This window comes from Drosophila erecta, unplaced genomic scaffold (assembly GCF_003286155.1).
Source record: "Drosophila erecta strain 14021-0224.00,06,07 unplaced genomic scaffold, DereRS2 tig00000021-arrow-pilon, whole genome shotgun sequence".
In the NCBI taxonomy this organism is placed as follows: Eukaryota; Metazoa; Arthropoda; class Insecta; order Diptera; family Drosophilidae; genus Drosophila; species Drosophila erecta.
In genome coordinates this window covers 24,899,301-24,926,114 of record NW_020825198.1, presented here as the reverse complement: position 1 = coordinate 24,926,114, position 26,814 = coordinate 24,899,301, and the positions used below count along the sequence as shown (strand labels likewise).

The 26,814-nt window shown below is 38.8% G+C and overlaps 1 protein-coding gene across 1 annotated transcript in view; it reads right to left on the bottom strand.

Moving 5' to 3' along the window:
• Positions 1–2,493: 2,493 nt before the first annotated feature.
• Positions 2,494–26,814, bottom strand: part of LOC26526594 (piezo-type mechanosensitive ion channel component) — a gene marked incomplete at its 3' end in the record, with an annotated part of 53,981 nt that continues 29,660 nt past the window's right edge. The window contains exons 5-7 of the mRNA XM_026976418.1: positions 24,644–25,197; positions 24,343–24,579; positions 2,494–2,522 (exon numbers count right to left, since the gene is read on the bottom strand). Coding sequence (XP_026832219.1) covers positions 2,494–2,522; positions 24,343–24,579; positions 24,644–25,197 — 820 coding nt within the window. The remainder of the gene's footprint in view (positions 2,523–24,342; positions 24,580–24,643; positions 25,198–26,814) is intronic.

The following is a 26,814-nucleotide window of genomic DNA, read 5'->3' as shown; positions in this document are numbered from 1 at the left end:
TTACTTTATACTAGAAAATTTGTCGTTTGAGTATTCAGCTTATGACGTGGAAAAAATATTTGAAGTTAGTGATTCTTAGGTGCGCTGGTCCAGCCTCAAGAATTCAATTTTGCAATAAACTGGTTGCATATGAACTTTTTTTTAACTATTTAGTATATTTATTAGTACAAATTACTAGTATACAAGTAAAAAAATATGTATATTTATATTATCATGTATATTTATTGTATATTATTTTGTTGAATTTTTGTTATATTCTAATTTGATATTTTTAAAAACCGCTAAATTTCTTTTAGTTCTTCTTAATTCGTTTGCTTAAGGTTGACAAATACATAGAGCTCATCGCTTGCTACTATTTTTCCAAATCTTAATAATATATTCGGATTTGTATTCAAAAAAAGTTTATAGGTAAAGATCATATGTAAACGGTAGTTAATTCTAGCGGCGATTTTAACTAAGGTATATTAAAATAACTTTAAATAAAATAATAGTCACAGCATCAATTTTTAAATAATATTTTATTAGATCATATTACAACGAAACTGACCAAAACATTAATCAAATTCGTTTCTCGTCTTTTAGCACAACGCACACATGCACACTTTTTTGCGTACTGTTTTCACTCACAAGACCGTAAATTCTATTTTTAGATTCTTATGCTCTCAATTTTACTCGAGCGGGGAGAGAGCAATTATTGCCGTCACCAAAAAAGTATGCCGCCACTATGGCTGCATAGAGCAAAACCAATGTATGGCCGTTACGCATCTTGTTATTCTAGTGTCTTTGGTAGAAATGTGTATGCTGCTGGAGACGGAGTTCAGTCGACCAAATGTGTGCAGCCGAGAAGCCGAGATGTGTGGCCGAGAAGCCGTTCAAGCCGAAGTATGGAAAGTGGAGTCGAACCAAAAGAAGCCGCACAAATTCAGCGACAGGAAGATATACTGCTTCTACTGAATAAGAATGGTCACCAACAACACAAGGAAGTGAAATGTCTTATTGATACGGAAGCCGATGTATCTATTCTGCGCAAGTACATCTTCAGCAAAATACCAAGGATGTCAAAAAGCAGATCGACGAATGGTTAGCTGCTGGAATCATTCGCCCATCTACATCAAGCTTTTCAAGCCGTTCAGTACTGGAGAGCAAAAAGGACAAAGAAACAGAATTCGATGGCTTTGAGAGACTGCTTTCGCGTTTGGATTTCGGAACTCGCCAGCTGTTTTTTTCGCTACGTTAACCACGTTTTCCAACAGCTGATAAGCAGATTTGTTGATGTGTGATATAATTATCGACGCCGAGACTGCAGAGCAATGTTTAAAGAAGATGAAACTTGTATTTACATAACTCGGATGAATGCATCAAAATCCGCACGATTTTTAAACTGTAAACCCGTTCACACGCGACACGTTTATTTCACAGGAAAACAGTATAAGTACATATGAAGTACAGTATAAGTACATATGCGTTATGAAAGTAATGCGCATGGTTTCGTTGTCACGTAACTACCTGTCGTAGCACGCTCGGACCTGTCTGACAACTTATCAAATGCTTCGAGAGGCCTTTAAGGAGGAGTGCATTTCGAGATCTCAGTGTGGAAGGTGGCACAAGGCCTTCAAGGAGGGTCGAGAGGAGGTCACCGACGATCCACGTTCCGGACGTCCAACAACAGCACGAATTGATGAAAACGTTCGCCGTGTGCGAGAAACTTTGAGTTCAGACCGTCGGTTAAGCATCCGGGCAATCGCTGACATCCTAAACTTGTCAACATTTGCGGAACATGGAATAGTGAAGGAAGATTTGCAAATGCGAAAGGTCTGTGCGACGCTTGTGCCGAAGGTGTTGACGGAGGAGCAGAAAAACGTTCGAGTTTTGCGCTGTGAAGAATTGTTGGCCTTGTGCCACCTTCCACACTGAGATCTCGAAATGCACTCCTCCTTAAAGGCCTCTCGAAGCATTTGATAAGTTTCCGATGCATTTTTGCCAAGTCGCACACAAAACTTTATGGCGTACCGCTGTTCCAGCGAACGCTCCATCGCACCGTGACACAACAGAAAAAATTACTTCGCTCTACGACACGTCCTACCACTTCTATTGCTCAGAGCGAACTGAGACCGAGCGCGTTGGAAAGGAGAGACTCCGCCCCAAATTTTCAGACAGGTCCGAGCGTGCTACGACAGGTAGTTACGTGACAATGAAACCATGCGCATTACTTTCATAACGCACCTTGTATTTGCGATCAGAAATTTTTGCAACCATGGCTCCACTTTAACGGTCGTCTTGTTTGCTGAACATGAGAAGAAAAACGGAATAGAGCACGTTTGGAGCACAATCATTTCGCCGTGGAAATGATCAAGTTGAAAGGGTGAATGACAAGCAACGGCAGCAACTTAGAAAGGTTGCAATGATCGAGATTCAAAGCGCACAGGAATCTTATAAAAACATGTTGACCCACAACGGAAAGCGGAAGTCGAATATAAAGTAGGAGTAGTGGCGGTGTGTCCAGAACAATGAGGATTGGTCACCTGGAAGAGATGAATGCAAGAGAGAGTATTGCGATTACGAAACAGGGACTGAGCAAGAAAGAAACAAGAGAAGCAGTTGTAAATCAGCAGAATTAAAGCAGAAACACAGGAGATTTGGAAAGAAGTAAAACCGAAAATGGTATTGAAAGTAAACTAAAATTTACAAAATAAATACAAAAATGAAAAAATATCACATTTTTCAAAAGTGTGGCCGTGACAGTTTTGTGCGGTTTGTGGGCGTTAGAGTGGGCGTGGCAACATTTGGAAACAAACTTGCCCTGCGTCTAAGCCTCTGGAAGCTGCGTGCTTAATCTCAACATTCTAGCTTTTGTAGTTCGAGGTGTTCAATCGGACAGACGGACGGACAGATGGACATGGCCAGATCAACTCGGCTATTGATCCTGATCAAGCATATACATACTTTTATTGGTCGGAAACGATCCCATCTATCTGTTACATACTTTTCAATGAATCTAGTATACCCTTTTGTTTTACGAGTATCGGGTATAAATATCGACTAGGAGCAGCGCAACACAGAGACCGAGTTTCTACAAGAGCTTAAAGGCATGTGTGCAGAACGTGTTGCACTTTCAGATAATTTTGATTTGTCACTTTAAAATCAATCACAGAACGTCGAGGTCGAGACTTTGATTGAAGTGTTTGCACCCGAACGCAACGCAAATGGACTAGTACTCATAAAAATCATCTTAAAGAACGAAATTCTGAAGTATCGGCATCCATCAAGGCTGTTTACCAGTATGCGGTCAAAAAACAGTTGACAATGATATAAAGAGTGGCTTGCTAAGAGCGTCATTCTGCCGAGTATCTCTGAGTACAGATCGACAGAAGTTTTGGTAGAAAAAGGGAATGAAGCGACTATGCTGTGTCTAACGAGAACTTAACTTCTTCCACGTTCCAATCGACCCGGGCTCTCGGAAATATACATCATTCGTGACTCAATTCCGTTTGGCATATCTAATTCATCTGCAGTATTCACCACTTTCATCATGGCAGTTCTAAGGAAGCTCATCGCCATTAATGCTGTCGTTGTGTACATGGACGACGTTATAATATGTAATGGCCTTATATAGCAAGTCTTTTAAAAACCAGTAATACTCGCGCCTAATTATAATTATCGGAAACAGACAATGTTCTGTTGCCAGAATTTTATGATAGTGATGTGGATGTGCAGATGATAAGTTAATAAAAAGAAGAAAAGAAATACAACCTGGCTTACCCCTAGTAAATTCGCACATTGAAAAAGAAAAGTTTTGTTGCAGTCATTATCCTAAAAATCGAAATGAATAAATAATAATGAAACAGAAAAAAAACATATATATAGCTAACAATAAAACATAAACAAAAAAAAAAAAGAATATAAAACAAGATACTATCAATCCGTTAATAACAATCATGTAAAAAAAAATTAAATTGTTCTGTTATAGTTTCATTGATACTAATAACGCAACCCCTTATCGATAAGAAGGCCTTCTTCGATAACCAACATTGGGTAAGTGTTAACACCAAAACCCAAAGTTACTAAATCGCCATTATGTCGCTCAGTGTAAAGGCTGGCTACCTAAGATAAGGTGTATCAACAGCTCGCGCATATTACTTTGCCTCTTTTGTCACTTCCTTTTCATTTAAAATCTCTATAATGAAACGTAAATATTGACGGGACTTACTGCGAGAAATTCAGATGGACTTTATTTGCATGTACATATTTTTTTCCCTTTAGCAGTTTTAGTTTTCTTTCAATTATGCGATTAACTAGATAAATCCAAAATCACAACAAAACAGAACAAAACAATTTCATATATTCCTGACCAACAGTTAAAAGATATAACAAAATTTTTGTTAAATAACGTATTACCTATATTTCACAATACGTGCTACTCCTGTAAATTCGTATCCGCACCCTACCACTTTAAATGTTTTCTTATAAATAAACAAGAAATAGGAGAGCTTAAAAAAAATAATATCAATAAGTAAAGCGGACTTAGGAAAGCAAGCGACAAGAATATGAAAGGAGTAGATTGTTTTATCTAAAACGATAATTATGTACACCGCAAGAAGAAATGAAAGAAAAAAATAGCATATTGATCATTAAAAATTGTTTTTGTATTAAGATGAAATTCTAAGTCTAACTTTTTCATGGCAGGGGAGCATAATAAGGTGATGCATATTAATTAATTACATTTGGGGTCTTTCAAAAAAATACACTATACGTCAGACTACTGTTGGGAGGGTAATGATAGTGGACGTGTAAATTAACATCTAAAACTACCACGTCTGGCTTAAATACAAATTCGTGCTTTCTTCTCTCACATTATAGCTTAATTAATTTTCGCTTTACTGTTAATTTTTTTTTGAAGAAAACCATTTAACCGTGTTTTGTTTGGTTCTGACCTCGGTTGTTTTAGTATGAGGATCGTCTCATTGTGTAGATTTAGGAGGGACTCTATAATAAAACCTTTGGTGTAGCCACCATTATCCGCAGCAAAACAACCCCCACATCTCCCGAAAGAGCTAGGAATCAATGGGTCCCGCTCAACTATTGGTTAATGGTCGACAAGCCTGGAAATGGATAACACCCTGGAATTGAATTAAGAACCAGGATACCCAGTGAATGTTTCCCTATTTCAATGGCGTTACTACACCACATAGATTTTTGGCGCCCAACGTGGTGCAAGTGCTTGTAAGTTAACAAAACATAAATTCCCAAAGTCACCTGACACTCTCTATTGCCCAAACAGATGTTCTACATACGAGGTGCAACGCACCTGTCGAAAATGCTGATCCATACCCACACGAGCATCCGCTGACCTAACGTCTGCGACACTTCCGCGATTCTTCAGCAACGAAGCCTCTGCCGCGACCAACGCCAGCGACACTGAAGCCTCTGCCGCGATGAACGCCAGCGACACTGCTTTCTTTAGGGCCAGCTTAGAATATAATCATTAGTATTAAAATTACAATCAAATAAAACGGTTTTCGACCGAGTAAATAAATAAAAATATTTTTGTATTAAAAATCGATAATTCGTTTTTAACTGGCGCCCGAACAGGGACCGCCCCACACGTACAACAAAACTAAGTTCATGTTAAGTGCTGAAAAATTCTGCAGAGTGACGGTTATGAAGAGAAAACAAATTTTAAATATAACCTTTCGCGATCGAAACAGACTCCCGGCTACACAAAAAACTTTGCCGGTCGACGCAAAACAACATAAATAAAATTACCACGCCGGCAATAATAGATCGGAGTTGATCCTGCTCTGAGTTGTAAGGTACAACCGCAGCTCACCCTCCAATCGAAGTGTGTGCTACTGGATCCCAAGTAGCGAAAGGCAAAAAGGAGTAAATCTGGGAGGCTGCAGATCACCGGGAAGGATGCAGATCAACATTTTAATGTAAGACAGTATTAAGAAAAAAATATATAGACAATTTTTAAAAGATTCGTATTACGATTTAATCAAAAAAAAAAAAGAAACATAAAATTAATTTTTAATATTTACAACACACCAAATTTTTAACAAAACACTAAGATCAAACTAGTATATTTAATATTTACAAAGCAAACATTTCTTAAAAACTAATTTTTTCCAATTTACAAAAAAAAAAATTTTAGCCTGTTTTGTGAGATTGATAACAGAAATTTATTATGTCGAACCCGAATAACCTAGTTAGACCCCCGTCTTAAACACGCAGCCCTCTACATCCAACGCGAGTAGTTCAGGTCAACGCAATACACTAGACATGAATGAGATTAAATGTTGGATAACCATAATGGAGGCAGAAACATTGCAGGAGCAGATACCCACGTTAGTTAGGTCAATGAATTCATCTGGAAATTTTTTTGACGCGACTGTCGAAACAATTAGACCAGACTAGAGACAAAACTTAAATGACCTCGATAAAGTGCCTGATATAGTTAAGTGCTTACGAGAATTTTCTGGTAACCGAGCCGAATTTAATTAATGTAGAAAGTCATTAGAGAGAGTCTTGAGTGCTTACGAAGCAATGAGGGACAGCCCAAAATATTTCGGTATCCTGCATACCATAAGAAATAAAATCATAGGTCACGCAGACGCGGTACTAGAGTCCTATAATGTGCCATTGGATTGATCCGCTATATCCAGATGTCTGACTCTGCATTATGCAGACAAACGTGACGTAAACACTTTAGTGCACCAAATGACAACAATGGTGCAAAATAGCCAAATGGTAGAAGAATATTATCAGGAGATTTACAACCATCTCTCCTTGATACTTAACAAGGTTGGATGTATGGAACTATCCAAAGAATCAGAAAAGGTTATGACACAGTTCTATAGGGACAGGGCCTTAGATACTTTTGTTGGGGGCGTAAGAGGAGACCTACCTAGACTTCTTGGTATTAAAGAAGATTTGCCACAAGATCTGCCACTACACTTGTGCCTAAAGCTTGAGAACCAAAATTTCAGGACCGCTCATGCCAACTTTAGAAATCAGGGTTTTAGACCAGTACAAAGTTTACCAGTACCCTTACCCAGAAACAAAATCAAGTATAATGATGTCCCAGTGGTGCGACAACAGCCACATCTATACCAACAATTCTTTAATCAAGGTCCACCACGACAGCAATACCAATTACCGTACCAACAACTTAGACCACAGCTATTCCCAAGAACCATAGCTGTCAATAACAGGTTTCCAACCCCACCACCTCGACCATTGGCACCTAAACCATTGGCGAAGCCCGAACCAATGGAGGTCGACCCTAGTATCCGTTCTAGGCAAATTAATTATATGAACAGGCCCAGGTTCGAAGCTGGTAAAAGCTTAAAGGGAACCCAAGCAATAGGTGACAAAAGAACAAGACACTTCAACATCCAAAAATATGACAACAAACAAACCGACATGACCGAAAAGGATTATGATCAAATTCTGGAACAGGAAAACGCAGTAGGAGAATTGGACGAGACCCTACAGGAATACACAGCTAGAAGATAGAAGAAGAACCTACGGACTTACATTTTTTAGAATTACCCGCTCCTCCTTGCCATACTTCGAAGCAAATGTAGGGGACGGGAAAACATTAAAAATTCTAATTGACACGGGATCAAATAAAAATTATATTCAGCCGATATCCAAGGAAAAACCATTCGATGCAATCTCAGTAGGAGGTAGCATCAAAATCACCCACTATATAAAATCAAATTTGTTCAACATTTCCGACGTTCCCATTAAATTTTTCCTACTCCCCACACTGAAAACTTTTGATGCTATTTTAGGAAACGATAGAATGAAAGAATTGCAAGCTACTACTCACACCAATAAAAATCTAAGGATAATAAAAAACCGAGTTAAATTACAAATTAAGGAAAAGAAACTCGAGGCAGTGAACAGCATTTGCCCCCGTACCGACCATATGACTCCACCACAAATCAAAGAATTAAATAAACTTTTTGCCATCTATAATGACGCTAACATGAAGTGTCAACTGGACAACTGCGAGTTTTTCAAGTCCAGGGTGGAATTCCTCAAACTTATTTCTGATAAAGGGATTAAAGCCAGTCCAGCTAAAGTTAGCTAGACTCTCTAAGACCCTGACTTCTCCTTTAAGAGGGTAAGATGGACGTGTGTCCAAAAATCAATCCAAGGCTAAGACAATAGAACTTGACGAGGAAGCTTTACAAGCTTTCAGGCCTACAATACCACAACAATAAACGAAAACCCATTAAAACGTACAAGACAGGCGACGAAGTTTACGTTAGAATTAACGCCAGAGTATGTTCAAAGATATTACCCAATTTCACAAGGGAAATAGTTAAAGAAAACAAAGAAACCACTATAATAACAGAGACGGGCAGGACAGTACATAAAAGTAACTTAAAGAATGACTGACCTTTTTTGCAGAATACTAACTCTCGGGACACTGACCAGAGCAGACGTAACCATGGAAATTACGAACTATACGGACGTACTAACAGCGACGATCTATAAGGGAATAGGTAACATAAGAACATCAACAACCAGACCTATATTGACTTGAACCATATCGAAGACACACTAAATAAACTATCTGGACACATAGAAAATAGGCAAAGAACTACGGACAACTACCACACCCTGAACCACGAAATGAATCTAACTTTCTCCACTTTCTACACCATTAACTCCCTCTTCCATAACAGTAGACCCGTTAGAGCCCTTAATTTACTGAGCACCACATGGAAATACGTGGCAGGTACCTCAGATCATGACGACTTTACATCCTTGGAAAACAACGTTAACGAGATAATAGACAACAATAATAATAATAATAATGGTAATCAATAACCAATTTAAGGTCAGACTTGATAAATTGTCTAGTGTCACTAATTCCATAACTAATTTCATTAGAAAAAATGATCACTTTACGGAAGAGATAACACTTAATCTTCAAAATCGAATTAGGCTCATCAATGAAGAAATAATAAATATAAAGTATGCCATCCAATTTGCAAAAATTAACGTAATAAATACATTTTTATTAGGAGAAAATGAAGTTCAGGAAGTAAACATTTTTTAAATTGGAAATCTAACGTCGTTATTCATAGAGGAAATGCAAGGTTTTTCAGACGTTTCAGTCTTTCATAATAGAACGACACTTTTATACGTAATAAAAATTCCAAATCTAGAGAATAAAGAACACGAAAACATTTTAATCAAGCCAATCGTAAAGAATAATACAATCATCAATGTTAAATTCAGAGAGTTATTAATAAAAAATTACGAAATGATTGGATTATTCCATTATATTATTAAAATTGTAATACTTTTAATAATATTAAGATTTGTACTAAAAACGAAATCGTAGACCTAAGTAAGAAATTATTTTTGCCTAGGCTTTTGGTAGGAGAACAGTCGGAGTGCGGATTTGGTAATGCAGATCATATTAACACGATCGAAGAGGTCGACGATGGAATATTAATGCTCAACAACTTCAATGGCACGTTGAGATGGAGCAATAAGATGAAGCGTTTGGTGGGCTCGTATGTGGTAAAATTCTTCAACGACTCTAAATATAGGCGATATGGAATTTGGCAACACCGAGGTAACATTGACAAGGCCAAGCGCGCCCATCATACAATTAACACCGGAGGAGACAGAGAGAATCAAAATAGTTTCTCTGGAATGATTGGAGAGCCTGCATGTCAACAACATCAAGCTATTGCATAAGCTTAAGATTGACACCATCTTCAATAGAAGCACGATCATAATATATTATTATTCGGCATTTCACTGCTGATCCCGGGTGCTTGTTTCCAAAGCAGAAGAAAGCGAGAGAGGGTCATACTACAGGTCGCCACCCCGAACTTAAGCAGAGCAATTTAATATCATCCAAGAGCGCATCAACCGTCATACGACTACCTCGCTTTAACGACCTGCCTTACTTTTAACGCTTGAGGACAAACGTCAAATAAAGAGGGAAGAGTTAACAAAACATAAATTCCCAAAGTCACCTGACACTTGCGCAAACACATGTTCTACATACGAGATGCAACGCACCTGTCGAAAATGCTGATCCATACCCACACGAGCATCCGCTCCATAAATAATGCATTTGCCCAAAAATGCTGACCTAACGTCTGCGACACTTCCGCGATTCTTCAGCAACGAAGCCTCTACCGCGGCGACACTGAAGCCTCTGCCGCGATCAATGCCAGCGACACTGCTTTCTTTAGGGCCAGCTTAGAATATAATAATTAGTCTTAAAATTACAATCAAATAAAACGGTCTTCGACCGAATAAATAAATAAAAGTATTTTTTTATTAAAAATCAATAATTTGTTTTTAACTTGTATGCACTCAGATTATTGATGCTGCCGCCGGTTAGGAAAGGCCTGATTTTTGAAAGTTGTATGTGAAGCTAGAAATTGAATAAAATTTTGACTACTCGAAAGCGAGCCTATATTAGCGAGTATTGATGGGTTTCCGAACATAGAAAAATTGAATTCCGTAAAAAATAAAATTCTTTGGGATTAGAACAGCTTACGACCAAATGCCATCGACGTATTACCTTGCGAGTTATATTTTTATGATTTGTGGGAAATATATCGGGTTGTTACAACAGACATTAATCTTAAAGATATCGATTTTTTCTCGTTATGAATGTAGTCAAGAAACGGATGATATTGTTATACATCTTTGGAATTCGAGTTTTTGAGTATTCGGAAACAGTCGACCAGGAATAGAGGTAGCATGTTAGGCAGAAGTATTAACGATTGGAGTAAAGAGATAGAAATTCCTAATCCAATGTATTCTTAGGTGTGATCATTGTTTGATAACTGACTAGAGGTAAGCTACTGGAAAACAATATATATGCATTTGTGTTTATTTGTCCGTAGAAGACCGTACAGTACAGTAGCTGATGCAAATAAGTAACACTTATTAATGGCCATAGCCCAATTGAAGTAAATTCACGAAGCACAGAATTATTAGAAAGCCTAGAAATATGTATCTTTATTATGTCTCTCTGAAAATGCCATCAAAGAAAAAAAAATTTGCATCACAATTTTGTTTATAATGCCATTAGAACATAGCTTCGATGCAACCCAAACTCAGCACCAAGCAGACGCTGTAGCAAATTGTTATATTATTTGCGAAACAAAATGTTTAAAACGCAACCTTGTGTTCTAACGCAATGCAATCACGTTTTTCATAAGATTTGTTTAGAATCACATATACAAGTAAATAAGGAGTGTCCCTGCTGCTTAAAAGCAGTACAGCCCAAGAATTGGAAAGTAATTGTAGGTAACCATTCATCGAATGCAAGGAGTGCGGTCACCTTACCCTGCCATGAGACCAATTGTAACAGATTCGTCCGTGTACTCGCTCTTTAGCACATCAACTAGAACCACTTACACAACCGGCACCAACGGCAGCCGAGGTCCTGATCAGGGTCCATGATCAGTCTAATACAGTGAATACAGAAAATAAACATCCCACCGGTAGTAATCCTATGAATGAAGGAGTCCGGACACGTTTGGATCAAGTCGCCAATTTACCGGTTAGACGAGGTCGTCCACAAAGGCATAGAACACTGAATCATCAGCCGGTTGTAAATAGGGTACCGAGAGCGGAGATCGTTCGAGAGACAGTAACTCGTGTTTTGTCATCAATATGTGGTAGCGTTGCACCCCCACCCGACCAAATACCTGAACAAGGAAGTCCAGTTACTCTTCGTAGTTATAGGTCAGGCCACGGTATGCATCCTCTCGGTCCACATAAAATAGCCGATGTCTTACAGAAATGGGGATTAAGGTTTGATGGAACAGTTGAAGGTTTATCGGTAGAGGAATTCCTATACCGAGTGAAGGTATATTGACAGCTGAACATTTCGACGGTGATCAGCAGAAATATTCATCATCTTTTAATTGGTAAAGACAGCAGTTGGTTCAGACATTCAGTTCTGTGCTGCTTTTCGAGGACAATATCTAGAACGTAGAACGGCAACCGAGTTACGTGAACAAATTCGCTCCCGGAAGCAAAAGCCAGGAGAGTCTTTCGATACGTTTTATGAGAGTGTTTGTAAGCTCATGGATAGACTATCAGTGAGTTTTGCAGAAGATGAGTTGGTAGAGTTGATCCAAGGAAATTTACTAATCGACATGAAAGAGAGACTGCTATTTGAAAAGATTTCATCTATCTCAGAGTTGCGTAAGCTGGTTTATAAGCCAGAGAATCTAAGGAAGATAAACCGGCCGAGTGCGACCACCTCAAACTAAGCCCGGTTCATATCGCGTATACGCGATGGAGGACGAACAACTACAGGAGACTCAAGAACGTAACGAAGAAATTGCAACAATTCAACGCACGACTCCTCTGTCATGCAGGAATTCTGAGGCTCCTGGCCACATATGGGAGAATTTCTTGGCCGAGAGACGTATTTTTTGTTATGGCTGCGGAGCTCCGCACATATATAGACCCAATTGCCAGAACTGCAAGCGAAAATCGGAAAACCGGCAAGGAGGGGAATCCAATCCAGGAAGGGTGTCCCAAAAGTAGAAGATAGTTCTAGAACAGATGTTGAAAGGATTACAATTCAAAAAAATAAGTTAGGCCAGGAGTTGAATTCGGAAGTTAACATATCCTTTAAGCCGTATCATAAGAGATTAAAAAACTAATATATTATTTAGTACGAGAATGAATTTTCGGCCTCGTGAAAGAGAATAAACGAAATACTCACAGAATGCGAAATTATTATAGAGCATTAAAAAAGCAGAGAACTAGAATTGTGTCAACTGTTTTTCAAAACAATATTGACCGTCGTAGTTATGCTAGCGTACAATTTTTGGAGTTTTCTGAACTGGGTTTGCTTGACACGGGAGCCAATATAAGTTGTATCGGATCGTCATTATCGCTTACAGACTTTTCGAAATATAATAATTTTAAGCCAATATTTTAAGCCAAGTTCGAACCGCTGACTCGTAAAAATAAAAAAAATCAAGATAAGCAGAAAGACTTAGAATTATTCATTACCCATTCTATAGCTCAGAGGTATTATTAGGATAATTGGAATATTAGGTATAGATTTCTGGCGTGCTTATGGATTAGCTGCAGGGATCATTAGTTCTATTATGACGGAGGACACAGAAGTAGAGGAAGGAGAGGAAAAATACCCATTATCAATATATGAAAGACAGCAACTTAAAATTGTTAAGGAGTTATTTCCAAATTTTGAATAACAAGGATTAGGTCGCACTGCTTTAATTAAGCATAGTATTGACATACGTGAAAACAAGCCTATATGGAAACTTTCGCAAAATGCGTGGAGTTCCTCAAAGCGTAAATTCAAACAAAGTTTGTTTATGTATTGATGCACGCAAACTAAATGAGGCTACAAAAAATATGCCTATCCGCTGCAAAGCATCGAAGGCATATTTGCTCGTCTGCCAAAGGCAAATATAATTTCAAAATTGGATCTCTAAGATGCTTACTGGCAAATTTAGTTGACAGAGAAAGCGAAACCATTGACTGATCTTACCGTCCCAGGTCGAACATTATATCAGTTTACGGTCATGCCTTTTGGCTTACGTAATGCTCTCTAAGAATTGTATTAAAAGATTTCGCGTCACATTTAGCAGTCTTAGTTCGCATCGCTGATCAATTCAAGAAAGCAAACCTTACCCTGAACATAAAGAAAAGTCACTTTTGCGTTACTTAGGTGAACTATCTAGGTTATGTGATAGGAAGTGGTGGAATTGCCACTGATGCAGAAAAAATATCATGTATAATGAATTGGCCCACACCCAAGAACTTGAAACAAGTAAGAGGTTTCCTCTGTGTATGTGGTTGGTACAGGCGATTTATAAAAGACTTTGCAGACATATCCTGTCCTATTACAGAAGTCTTAAAAACCAGAAAATGTTTTAAATGGTCTCCAGAATCCTAGAACACAATGCAAAAATTAAAACAGTTACTAACTTCAGCGCCGGCATTACAAAATGCGGACTTTTCTCGTAAATTTTGTGTACACTGTGATGCTGGTGATTATGGAATTGGTGCTGTGCTGGTACAAGTACCTGATACAGGAGAAGAAAGACCACTGGCATTTATGTCCAAAAAACTATGAAAATCGCCATGGAACTATAGCGTAACAGAACACGAGTGCCAGAATCGGCGCTCTGATTACCTTCAGCTCAATACAATATTAGAAGCCAATAGAGAAAAATTTCCTGATCTGCGAACGGCAGATCGATTTGTGTACATACACATGGAACATCTATCGAGAAATACAATCCAGGACTCGGATTGTTGGAAGATGTGGGTGCCAGAGGCGTTACGAGTTGCGGCGATTCTCCAAGCCCATGACTGTTCTATCTGCGTATGGTGGAATGCAGAAAACAATCGAACGGCTACGACGACACATATTTTGGCCAGGGTTGTCCAAACAAGTTAGGGAATACGTTCGAGCGTGCGATGTGTGTAAAGAGACTAAAGCTCCAAGCACAACATTACGGCCACCCATGGGTCGACAAAGTGTGTCGGACAGGCCTTTTCAAAAACTTTACATTGACATTTTAGGTCCATACCCACGAAGCAAGAAAGGTCACATAGAATTACTTATTGTCCTTGATCATTTCAGCCGATACCATTATGTTCACTAAAAAAATTGACTACCTCCGCGGTTATAGATTTTCTAGGGAATAGAAATTTTGATTAATTTGGAACACCCGAGACCATCGAGACCGAGATCTCAGTTCAAGTCTAATGAGTTTGAAGCCTTTTTAACCAAGTTTGGAATCCAGCACACCCTCGCAACTTTATATTCTCCTCAGAGCATCGCCGCGGAGCGAGTTAATCGCTCCTTGTTAGCTGCGATAAGATCCTACCTGCGAGCAGATCAAACTGAATGGGATGCCATTTTAACCAGCATTTCCTCGTCATTACGATTCTCGCTGCATGAAGCCCTTGGATGCTCACCTTATAAGGCATTGTTTGGCTTTAATATGATTAATCATGCCAGCGATGATAGGTTGTTGAGGAAGCTATCTATCTTAGAAGAATCTATGCTTATAAATTGTCAGGATAAACTACATTGGTTACGCAAAGTTATAAAGCAAAATAGCCGTACGGCTAAGCCGGACTCGTACAAAGAAGGCCAAGGGGTGTTTAAGAGAAACTTTTCTCGAGAAGTAATTTCTCGAAGAATTTTAATAAGAAATTCGGGCCGCAGTTTTCAAAGTGTCGAGTGAAGAAAAAAATAGGAACAGTGTATTATATAATATATTAGAAACATTACAAGGCAAAGAAATTGAAGTTTATTCCCGCTTGAGTAAAAACACGCGCGCTTTGGTTGAGTATATACGTATGGAATGAACTTTATTCGATACATATTATGTGTTAGAGATTACAGTTCTATTTGATAGTTTCAACATCCTTCCTCAATGTAAGCTCTCATATTATATTTTAGTAGAAACTTAACTTCTTCGTAAGCTCACAATGCTTTTGTTTCTGAATGTTAATATATCTGTAATCATTTGTTTAGTTGAAAGATAGTTTAAAATAATTGCCCTTCCCTAACGATATTTCTTACAAAGTGATACCTGATGTCAATGTTTTGATCTTGAATGATGTACAGGATTCTTTGGCAACTGCTGAGCGCTTAAATTGTTAGTGTTCGTTATTGTCGATGTTCCAGATTATCCGCAGCCAATATCCATTATAAGTCGTCTTAATAAAATCGCCTCCTTGCATGCGGATGATAACGCCATGTATTTCGCTTCTGTGCTGCTGAGAGCTACGTTGTGTTGTTTTTTAGATTTCCACGAATTTGGTCCTCCAGCCAGATAGAATACGTATCCTGTGTATGATTTTCGATCACTTTTGTCACCTCCCCAGTCAGCATCCACGTAACCAATTATAGGTTCATTGGTAACTTTTTAATGCAATTTTAGATTCTCTGTCGATGCCAAATAACTGAGTACGTGTTTTACTCCTATCCAATGCTTACTGTGGGGATCCTTGTTACGCTGCGCCAATTTAGATACTGAATGTAAAATGTCTGGCCTTGATGATAGCGCCAACCACATGAGTTCACCTATGGCCGCTTGATATGCCTGCTCGTTGACTCTTTTGCATCCCTCTTTGTCGCATGTGATTTGGAATCCTGCATCCAGTGGAATGCTCTACATTCCTTAATACCGTGCCGCTGAAGCAGATTCTCAATATACTGGCTCTGGCTAAGCATAATCGCGCCTAGTTCCCTTTCTCGCTGAACTTATAATCCAAGAAACATGTGCAACTGTCCGTGATCTACACATTTGAAAGATTGAGCGACTTTGCCGTTAATGCTGATAAGATCATTTTTATCTTGGCATGCTATGATCAGATCGTCAACATAGACAAAAATAAACGCAAGATGGCGTCCATCTTTGTTCATGTATAGACATGGCTCGCTTTTACATGGATTAAACCCAATACTACGCAAAACTTCATCCAATTTACGGTTCCATTCTCTGCCAGACTGTTTAAGACCGTAAATTGCCTTCTTTAGAAAAAGCACGCCGTCCGCATGATCTTTGGCTCGAAATCCGAGTCGCTGTTGCATGTACACAGTTTCTGTTAAATCGCTATTTAAATAAGCCGTGCAGACATCCATTTTGTACAAATGTTATTTAAATTGTGCAGCCAGGGAACGAATACTTTCCATCCGACAAGCAGGTTAAGTCTCTGCATAATTAATTCCATACTGCTGCGAACAGCCCTTGGCTACTAGGCGTGCCTTGTATCGCTGCACTTGCCCGTTGGCATCCCTCTTCACAGTGAATATCCATTTGTAACCTATAGCTCGTTTTGTTCTCGGAAGATCTACTATCGCCAAGTTTGGTTGTTCATAAGAGCCTCGTACTCTCGATTCATTGCTTCCAACCATAATTCCGCTACTCCATTTTGTTGTGGGCTGTATGGGATTGTCAATTGCCGCTTGATCCCATTGTCTTTCAGGAAATTTTCAAAGTTTGCGTTTACAAATTCCTTTCCGTTGTCGCTGCGTATGCACTTTAGAAGCTTTCCAGTTTGCCTCTCCACAAGTGTCTTGAATTCCACGAACTTTGAGAATACCTCGTCTTTGTCTTTCAAAAAGTAAACAAATATGCGACGAGACTTGCCATCGATAAGCGTGAGAAAATATCGATTGCCATCGATCGTGTACTAAACGGGCCGCATACATCTGTATGAACAAGTTCCAATATTTCACTGGCTCGGTTTTCCATTTTATGTGGAAAAGGCTAAGGTAATTCACTGCCGCTTATTAATTGATGCTTGTTTGTGACGTTTTTAATGATACCGAAATAAAATTTGAATTTGGGAGCATATGGGATGGTATCGAATAAATTTAACTTTATACGTATATACTTAACCAAAGCGCACGTGTTTTTACTCGAGCGGGAATAAACTTCAATAGGTTATGGGCCCAGGGCACACATACATACATATACATGTATAAGCCACGCGTTTCTTGAGTAAAGAAGTTTCGAGAAGTTAAGGAAATAGCGGCGCTTGCATTACGAGTGCAGGCAGATGGATCGGAGTCGAATTGCTAATCTGAGTGCGCTATACCAAATTGACAAATTGGAAGAAAAGAATTATGATTCTTGGCGTATACAGGTGCTCAGCGTACTGGTACACACAGAGCTATGGGACGTGGCATCAGGCACGTTAAAACAGGATGATGCAGGTGAAAATCCAAATTGGCCAAGCCGTGACAGTAAGGCTCTGGCCATGATCACCCTCAGCGTTAAAACTTCGCAACTAAGCTATATAACGTGTACGACATCGTTTGAAGCTCGGACTAAACTCAGAGAGGTGCATCAACCGAGCGGGCCAATCAGAAAAGTATCGTTTTACAAAACGTTGCTAAGCTTAAAGATGGAGGATGGCTAAAATGTTTGCAGTCACCTGAATGCTTTCAGCGAGGTTTTGGATCAACTATCGTCGGTGGGAATTGACATAAGTAAGGAGCTTCGAACCATAATCCTGCTATCGAGTCTTCCCAAGGACTACGAAAATTTGTGGTCACACATTTGTGGCCTTTGTTGCAAACACAACTAAGCCAGTTTCTAAAAAGAATTGGAAGAACGTGATTTATTATAATTATGGCAAGCGTGGACATATCAAGGTCGAATGTCGTTTGGATCGTACCGAGAAGAAAAAGCAGGCTCCAACTGTTAAAAAATAGGGCAGCTTATTGGGAGCGCCTGGCGCGGATAGCTTTGGTCGCGCAAAATGGTGCTTAGATAGCGGAGCTACAAGCCACATGTGCTGTGACGAAAATTGGTTTACAACCCTGGAAAAGCACACCGAAACAATTGGATTAGCTGGAGACGGATGTCTAAAGGCAGAGGGACAAGGTGTGGTCAAGATAAAGACGGATCGATATACCCTTGTATTAAACGACGTACTATATGTTCCTACGATGAAGGGAAACTTCATGTCTGTAAGTCAAACCATTTCTAAAGGCAATTTGGTGCACTTTGACGAAAGGCACGCTAAGATTATACCGAAGGGCGAGTGTATATTCCAAGTAAAGAAAACTGCAAAACTTTATACATAGGGTGAAAAGTCCAATCAGTGTTTTGCGGCTTCCAGCGCCGATAATATTATATGACAAATGCGATATGGTCATATCGTGAAGAAGAATATGGGTCGTGGAATTAAAGGCTATAATTTCCCACAAAATACATCCTGTAAAACATGTATGTTGAGCAAAAATCGATTCCCTTTAAAGAGAAAACACGGGCTACCTGAGGAAGCATTTCAAACTACTCCGCGTGGACCCAAAAGAGACCGGGAGTAAGCTATTCCTGCTTGAAAAAAATGTATTAAAGATCGCAGAACAAAAACTTAAATTAATTAAAAGCCAAAAATTAATTGCATTTATAAATAACCAACCGGCTGTAAACCGTTGTTTAATTTTTACTATTACCCCAACCCCTTATCGACAAGAAGGCCTTTTACGAGAACCAACATTGTGTTAGTGAAAATACCAAAACACAAAGTTACTAAATCACCATTATGGCACTCAGTGTAAAGTCTGGCTACCTAAGATAAAGCTTATAAACCGCTCGCGCCGATTGATTTGCCTCTTTTGTCACTTCCTTTTCATTTTAAAGCCATTTAATGTAACGTAAAAATTTACAGGCTACACTGAGAGAAATTCAGATGGACTTTATTTGCATGTAAATATTTTCTTTCCTTTAGCAAAATAAATAGTTTTCTTTCAATTATGCGATTAACTAGATAAAGCCAAAAGCACAACAAAACAGAACAAAACAATTTCATATATTCTTGACCAATAGATAAAAGAAAACAAAACTTTTGTTAAATAGGACTATGGTCTAACGTATAACGTATTATATTACCTATATTTCACAATACGTGCTAATCCTGTAAATTCGTATCCGCACCCTAATACTTCAAATGTTTTGTTATAAATAAACAAGAAAAAAGATAGCTTAAAAAAAAACTGAAAATTAATATCGAATTTTGATGGTAATGATAGTGGGAGTGGAAACTAACATCTAACACCACCCCGCCTGGCTTAAATATAAATTCGTGCTCCTTCTCTCAGATTCTTAGCTTAATTAATTTTCGCTTTACTGTTGATATTTTGAGAATCGTCTCTTTTGTGTAGATTCAGGAGGGACTGTATAATAAAACCTTTGGTGTAGCCACCATTATCCGCAACAAAAAACCCACCAGTTAGGCTTCACTATGGCACAACACAGGCAGATCACCGCCTTCGGGAGCGGTCAGTCTGCCAATGCCAGAGTCGAAAATATTCGAGGCCATAAAAGACATGCACGCATGACGAAGATAGATAACGAAACCGACGATACTGATCAGATCAATTTATTAGAGAACGGTCCCGGTTGCCGTTCATCGAACGCCAGTTGCATGGGAGGCAACTTACAATTTTAATAGACACAGGGGCGGCGAAAAACTACATCAAACCCGTAAAGGAGCTTAAAAATGTGGTGCCGGTCGAATCCCCTTTCACGGTTAGTTCAATTCACGAACGAACAAGAATTGTTGCATATAGTGTGGGTGTTGGGCAAATTACAATACTATTACAGATATTACAGGCACTCCTGGTATCAATATTTATACAGACCACCAACCTTTGGCATATACGGTGTCTGATCGGAATCCGTTTCCGAAGATAAAAAGATGTAAAGCGTATATCGACGGTCATAACGCAAAAATCCACTACAAGCCGGGTGGAGAAAATCAGGTGGCCGACGCTCTTTCCAAGTAGAATATTAATGCCTTACAAAGAGAGCCTCAGTCTGACGCTGCGACTGTTCACAGTGCGCTTTCGCTGAACTACACGGTCGAAACGACAGAGCAACCATTAAACTGCTTCAGAAATCAGATTGTTCCATAAGAAGCACGTATCCAACGTAAACGAAGCTTAGTGTTATTTCGTAGAAAAACCCGCCATGACAAGAGCAATATTCTAAAAATGCTTAAAGAGGTCGTGAACCCTGAAGAAGTGAACGCGACACACTGCGACTTGCCCACAATAGAAGCGAATAATTCGAAATTATCACTGCAGAACACAATAGGGCGCACAGGGCAGCTCAGGAAAACGTCTAGCAAATCCTCCGTGACTATTACTTCCCGGAAAATAAGCAGCTTATCGAAAGAGGTGGTTGTAAATTGCAGGGTCTAAGTAGTACGGGTCTTAGGCCAAGTTTGACAGGCACCCAAAAAAGCAAGAGTTTGTGGAAACGTCCATATCTAGTTACACTGGCGAGATGTTACACATTGACATTTTTTTGACAGATAAGACGTGTAACGTGTCACAAGTTCTCTAAACTCGCAGTGGTATTACCGGTGCAATCCAGAACGATAGTGGATATCATAGGGCCTTTGCTTCTAGTAAACTTGTTCCCAAAAATCAAAATAATTGGACAATGAAGCCGCCTTCAATTCCATCAATTCACCTCTCTACTAAGAAATAACTACCAAAATTAATATCGTGAACGCGGCCCCACTACACAGCTCACCAAATGGTCAGGTGGAACGGTTTCACAGTACCGTGTTTTTGAGGTAGGAGAAGAAGTATTTGTCAAGAACAATAAACGGTTAGGGAATAAGTAACCCCACTATGCACGGAACAAGAAGTGCCAGCAGACCTAGGAACGTCTTTTCTTATAAAGGACAGGGGGTCCATAAGGACAAACCCAAATAGGTTTCCCAAATCATAATTAAATAGAAAGCCAGAGAAACGTGAAATTAAGTCGTCTCACTCTACGTTTGGATTATAGGTTCACCCTCATAGCACACATCACCTTACCAGTGACAAATGCAAAGATTATCGACTTTTCCCAGGCCAACTAAATCCCGGTCGTAGACGGAGATGTGCTGGTGCTCGAACGACTCGAGCAATCTTTCCGAGTTCACGGATATGATAGAAGAGACAGAGAAGTTGTCCCAGCATTTTCCGCAGTCGCATATGCGCAAATTATTAGATGTTGACATAGGGCACCTGAAAACTTTGTTGTCCGTTATCTAAGTACACCATGGAATTGCGAGAAGGTTTTTGGGAACAGCACTTAAAGTGGTCGCGGGCACACCCGACGCCTCAGACTTTTTGAAAATTAGGATGACAGCTGGTAGAATCGAAGTCAAGGCAATCACAATTAACTCAGAAACTCAGAAAAAAATAAATATACTAACTGGCACTATAAATAATATTATCAGAGTCCGCAAGAACGATTGTGTTGATACTCCACATCTGTATGAGACACTTCTAGCAAGAAATAGAATGCTGACAACAGAGATTCAAAATTTAATCCTCACTGTAACTTTGGCCAGAGCAAGCACAATAAATCCTACACTTCTGGACCATCCCGATTTGAAACCAATTATTTAAGAAAATATTCCAGTAGTTAGTTTACTAGAAGCCACAAAAATTAGGGTCCTTCAGTCCGATGATATAATTCATGTCTTAATAGCTTATCCCAGAGTTAGATTCAGATGTAAGAAAGTCTCCGTCTACCCGGTATCGCATCATCAGGAAATCCTACGGCTTGACGAGGGCACGTTGGCAGAGTGCGAAGCGGACACCTGGGCAGTCACGGAATGCACGGAGACCACGCACAATACCTTTTGCGAGCGGTCCAATCGCGAAACCTGCGCCCGTTCACTACACGCAGGAAACACGTCCCAATGCCATACTCAACCAAGCCACCTTAGGGAGATAACGGTCATCATTAACGAGGCAACAGCACGCGTTAGCACGAACGGCGGATTGGTTCGTGGCTGGAGCGTTGCTGAATGTTTTCCTTAAGGAGAAGGTGAGCCTCCGCTGAAATACAGCGAGCGATTGTAAAGATTGGTACGACCGAGAACGGACATAGAACCTAGAGGGTGGCTAGTTAACAACTAGTAATATGTTTGCCCTAGCAACTAAGTAGATCTTTCTAAAATGCTGATGCGCCCAAATCAAGTTCAGGGCTCCGCGCTAAGAACGGACAGCGCTGAATAAATGCTGAGGCTTGCCGACCATGAATTCATGGCGTGATGCATTGGAGCTAGGGAAAATTCATATTTTCCCATTTCTCTGTATTCAGTCCTAAGCAAGCACTTTAAGAATAAAGAATAGCAACTCCGGCACTTCGCCGTAAAATAAATTTGTTCAGTATAAGTCATTCTCGCTGAGCCAAAGGGCCAGTGCTTACCAAAAGTGGTTAAGTCACGCCCTCCACCATAATCATAGTAAGAAGTCACCCCACATGGATAAAACCTGGACTAGGGAGACCAACCTATTAACGTAGTTCTTATCTGCCGGAGATACTAAATGGATGACAGTTCTTTATATTATTGATCAGGATCAATAGCAGAGTCAATCTGGCCATGTCCGTCTGTCCGTCCGTCTGTCCCTCTGTATGAACGCCTTGATCTAAGGAACTATAAAAGCAATAATGTTAAGATTAAGCAAGCAGCTTCCAGAGACATAGACGCAATGCAAGTTTGTTTTTAAATGTTACCATGCCCACTCTAACGCCAACAAACCGCTTAAAACTGTCATGTCACTTTTAAAAAATTTGTAAGTTTACTTTAATTTTATTATTTTTTTCCCAATTTTTACCGATACTACAGATCTGGAAATCGATCTGGAAATGTCCGTCTGTCCGTGTGGTCGTCTGTCTATCCGTCCGTATGAACGTCGAGATCTCAGGAACTATAAAAGTTAGAAAGTTGAGATTAGGCACGCCGATTCCAGACACATACACAGACGCAGTAAAAGTTTGTTAAGTGATGTTGCCACGCCCACTCTAAAACCCAAAACTGTTACGCCCACACTTTAAAAAAATGTGATATTTTTTCATTTTTTTATATGCCTTGAAAATTTCTATAGATTTGCCTAAAAACTTTTTGGCACACCCACTCTAATGCCCAAAACTGTCACATTTTTTAAGTTTTTTTCGGGTCAGTTTTTTTACGCTCATCAATCAGCTCCAACCTCACATGAAGAACGCACTTGTGTCACAAAATTGATGTTGGCTTGATAAGGTGTCCGTCAAACGTTCCACTCTATTATACATTGCAGTCGTTTTGCGTTTTAAAAATGTCAACCTGTTTGCAAAAGGGGAACGTTTCCAGAATGTTTCAAATGTTACAGAAAAGTTTTGTTGCACATATAAAATTTCAAGCTTTAAAAAATCAGTAGGTATTCTCTATGCACAGATCACATCGGGATCACAAAGTGTTTTTTTTTATAATTAAAAGACGATTATACTTGTTATGATTTTCAAATTTAATGTATTTTAGAAGTGTATGCATAGGTTACAAAAGCGAATGACAAGAGAGACCAAAAGTGCAAGCGCGAGGGTACACGGGAGATTGAGGTTGCTCTGGTAGTGCTGTGGAGCATAATTCTGTTTCCAAAGTTGGCAAATTTACAACAAATCAATTTTAGATGCTGCGACTCCCCACCCATTTTCTATAAAATACTCAATTTATTGGTCGATGAAATTTTTGTTGCCAACGAACCTTGGCATTTTTCAGCGTTGGTGGGCGATAAAGCTTTTTGCAGTTTGTGGACATTACAGTCGATAAAAAGTTTACAAGAAAAGTAAAAAAATAAAAAAACAATACATTTTTATGAAGTGTGAGCGTTCTGAGTCTAACTTGCATAGCAGACGTCAATTGAAACTACATGCTTAATTTCAACTTCTTGCTGAGCGTCGTCCATACGAACAGACAGACGAATAAGGGGTAACAAAATATTTTAAAAAAAGGTTATGGCATTTGTGAATGTTGGAAGAGTTGAGTACATACCATCATAGTCCTTTATAAATTTAGCATTAGCTTGTTGTCTTTGAATAGTGAGAAACTTTGGTAAAATGTTCGGTACAATAACATGCTCATTGGTAAAATTGGCAGACATAAGTCTAATTAGCTTATCCCTTGTTTGTACTTTGTTCTCCGTTAGTGCATAAGTAGTTTCATAGATTACAGCTTCTGGTGTCAAATTACATTTTAAGGTAAGAGTTAGGTGTATTTCCAATTTTGCACCTAAATATTTTAGATTTGTATAATTAAAATTATAATTATTTGACGTTTTTTTTTTTAAACTCACCATTTTTTAAATCATGTAATAAACGTTCTTTATCAGGTGGCGGCATATTCCATAGAGATATGGAGTTTTCATAAAATTTAATAGCGGTAACATCAACCGCGTCATAAAGCATCATAGAGTCCGATGCATAGTTGTTCAAAATTATACGGTTAGTTAACTTTTGAAAATCTGCGTTTGAAAATTGAAGGATGTCGGAATTGCTTTGAGATACATATATTGGTTCATAATGATTTATTTTTACTGCTATATCAGCCTTTCGTGGTATATTAGGCTTACCAACTGTTCCAACTAGTGCAAATAGGAACAGTGGACTCCATATCAGGGCAATGAGAATTAATATAATTGTTCCACCAATTAGGAGTTTTGAATACAAAGCTTTCGGTTCACCTCGTAGAACGGGGAAATCTGTATCCATTTGCCTATAGCAGCGTACAATAAATACCGACTGGAAAATGTCTTCCATTTTTATCCATTCCATTACTGTAAGAGTTGTGTCTATGCATACCCAGTCTAACATAGTTCGCAGAATATATAGAAATGGTATTTCCAGGTAACTAAGTAAATAGTGTGTGTGTGTGCATATATATATATATATATATATATATATATATATATATTATTAACGTACATAAAATGACCTATATTTGATCACTTGATAGAAACTTTGGAGAGTTAGGTATCTAAATATTCATTTACCAGCATAATAATTTTATTAACATTATAGGCAAATACCATTCTTATACACATCATTTTAAATATAGGCACTAAACAACTTTTTACATTGATAATTTGATTTTTAAAAAACAGTCAGGCTGCGATAGAAGAAATAAATTTAATATTCAAATGTAGTCTAACCTGGTATTTAAGTTACCGGGTTTTCGTTGTTTTTTTATTGGGGTATACGGTTATATCCACCTACGCGGAAAAAACATTTTTGTTTTGTAGGCTTGTAGAAAAAAATATAAAAAAATTCACGACGAAGATAATCGCGATATGATCCGAGGTGAGAAGAACAAACAAACAAAAGTTCGTATTTGAAAAGGAGGGCAACAGAAATAATATACAAAAATAATTTCGACGCAAAAAACTAATAAGGTATGGGAAAACACATGTTATGAAACAATGAAAAAAGATTCATTGGTAGCTTAAACTGATTTTCGCGAGGAAAACGACGAAGACGAAAGCGACGGGGATGAAAATGGCAAGCAAATAAAATCATGACGAGGCTGACAAAATCAGTGTGCGAAGTGACAAAGGTGATCAGAACCGTCTTAAATTAATTTCGCTGTAAACTTTCGAATATAGAGGTTCGATCGTTTAGTGGCGAAGACAATTTGTCCATAGAAGTGTGGGTGAAAGAGTTTGAATACATATCGCCTTTAATGTTTTGGAACGACTTTCAGAAATTCAACAGTGAGCGTGAACTGACAAGTTGGGTAAAGCCGAAAACCACCCTGTTAGCTGAATTCAAAACAGCAACAAACAGTATAAAGCTAAGGTCATGTTGGAAAGATCAGTCAGTCTCTGATCAGCATTCGTTGCGAGCAGACCCGTTTTCTATTCCGATATGACTCTTCATTCGTGTTCTGAGTGCAATGTCGCAGTTACTGCTACCAATTTCGAGCCTTCAAACCGTTACATTAATTGTCGCTCAGTCGTCGCACTTTTCATACGGTTTGTGTTGATTTCCCAGAAGACACTATAAAATTAAGACACTATAAAATGTGTAGAGTGAGCAATGATTTGCACACAAAGACTGCTTAGTTGATGGATGAAATACTACAACTAAAAAGTCTTTATCTAAATCTTCTAAATTTGAAATCGCCTCCCATGAGCCGCGTCTAGCAGCGGTTAACGTCAACGTGAACCATGAGAAAAAGTTAAAGAAACATACTAATCCAATAGCAACCACAATACATCACCAGCCCGTCCCATATTGGATCATGAGCCCATAGTTCGTTACAAGGTGGTTCATGAACGGCCTAACAAAAGTATAAGGCATTTTACTGGGTTGGCGCCTTCTTTTGACTAATTTGATGTCCTGCATTTTGACAATTTTACGGTATTTACAAAGCCGGTGACAGTTTCTAAATTATACGCAGATAAATTGAAAATTAAGGTTGACTTAATTACTTGCAATCCTTTGCCTACAAAAAATGTGGATTTAAAAA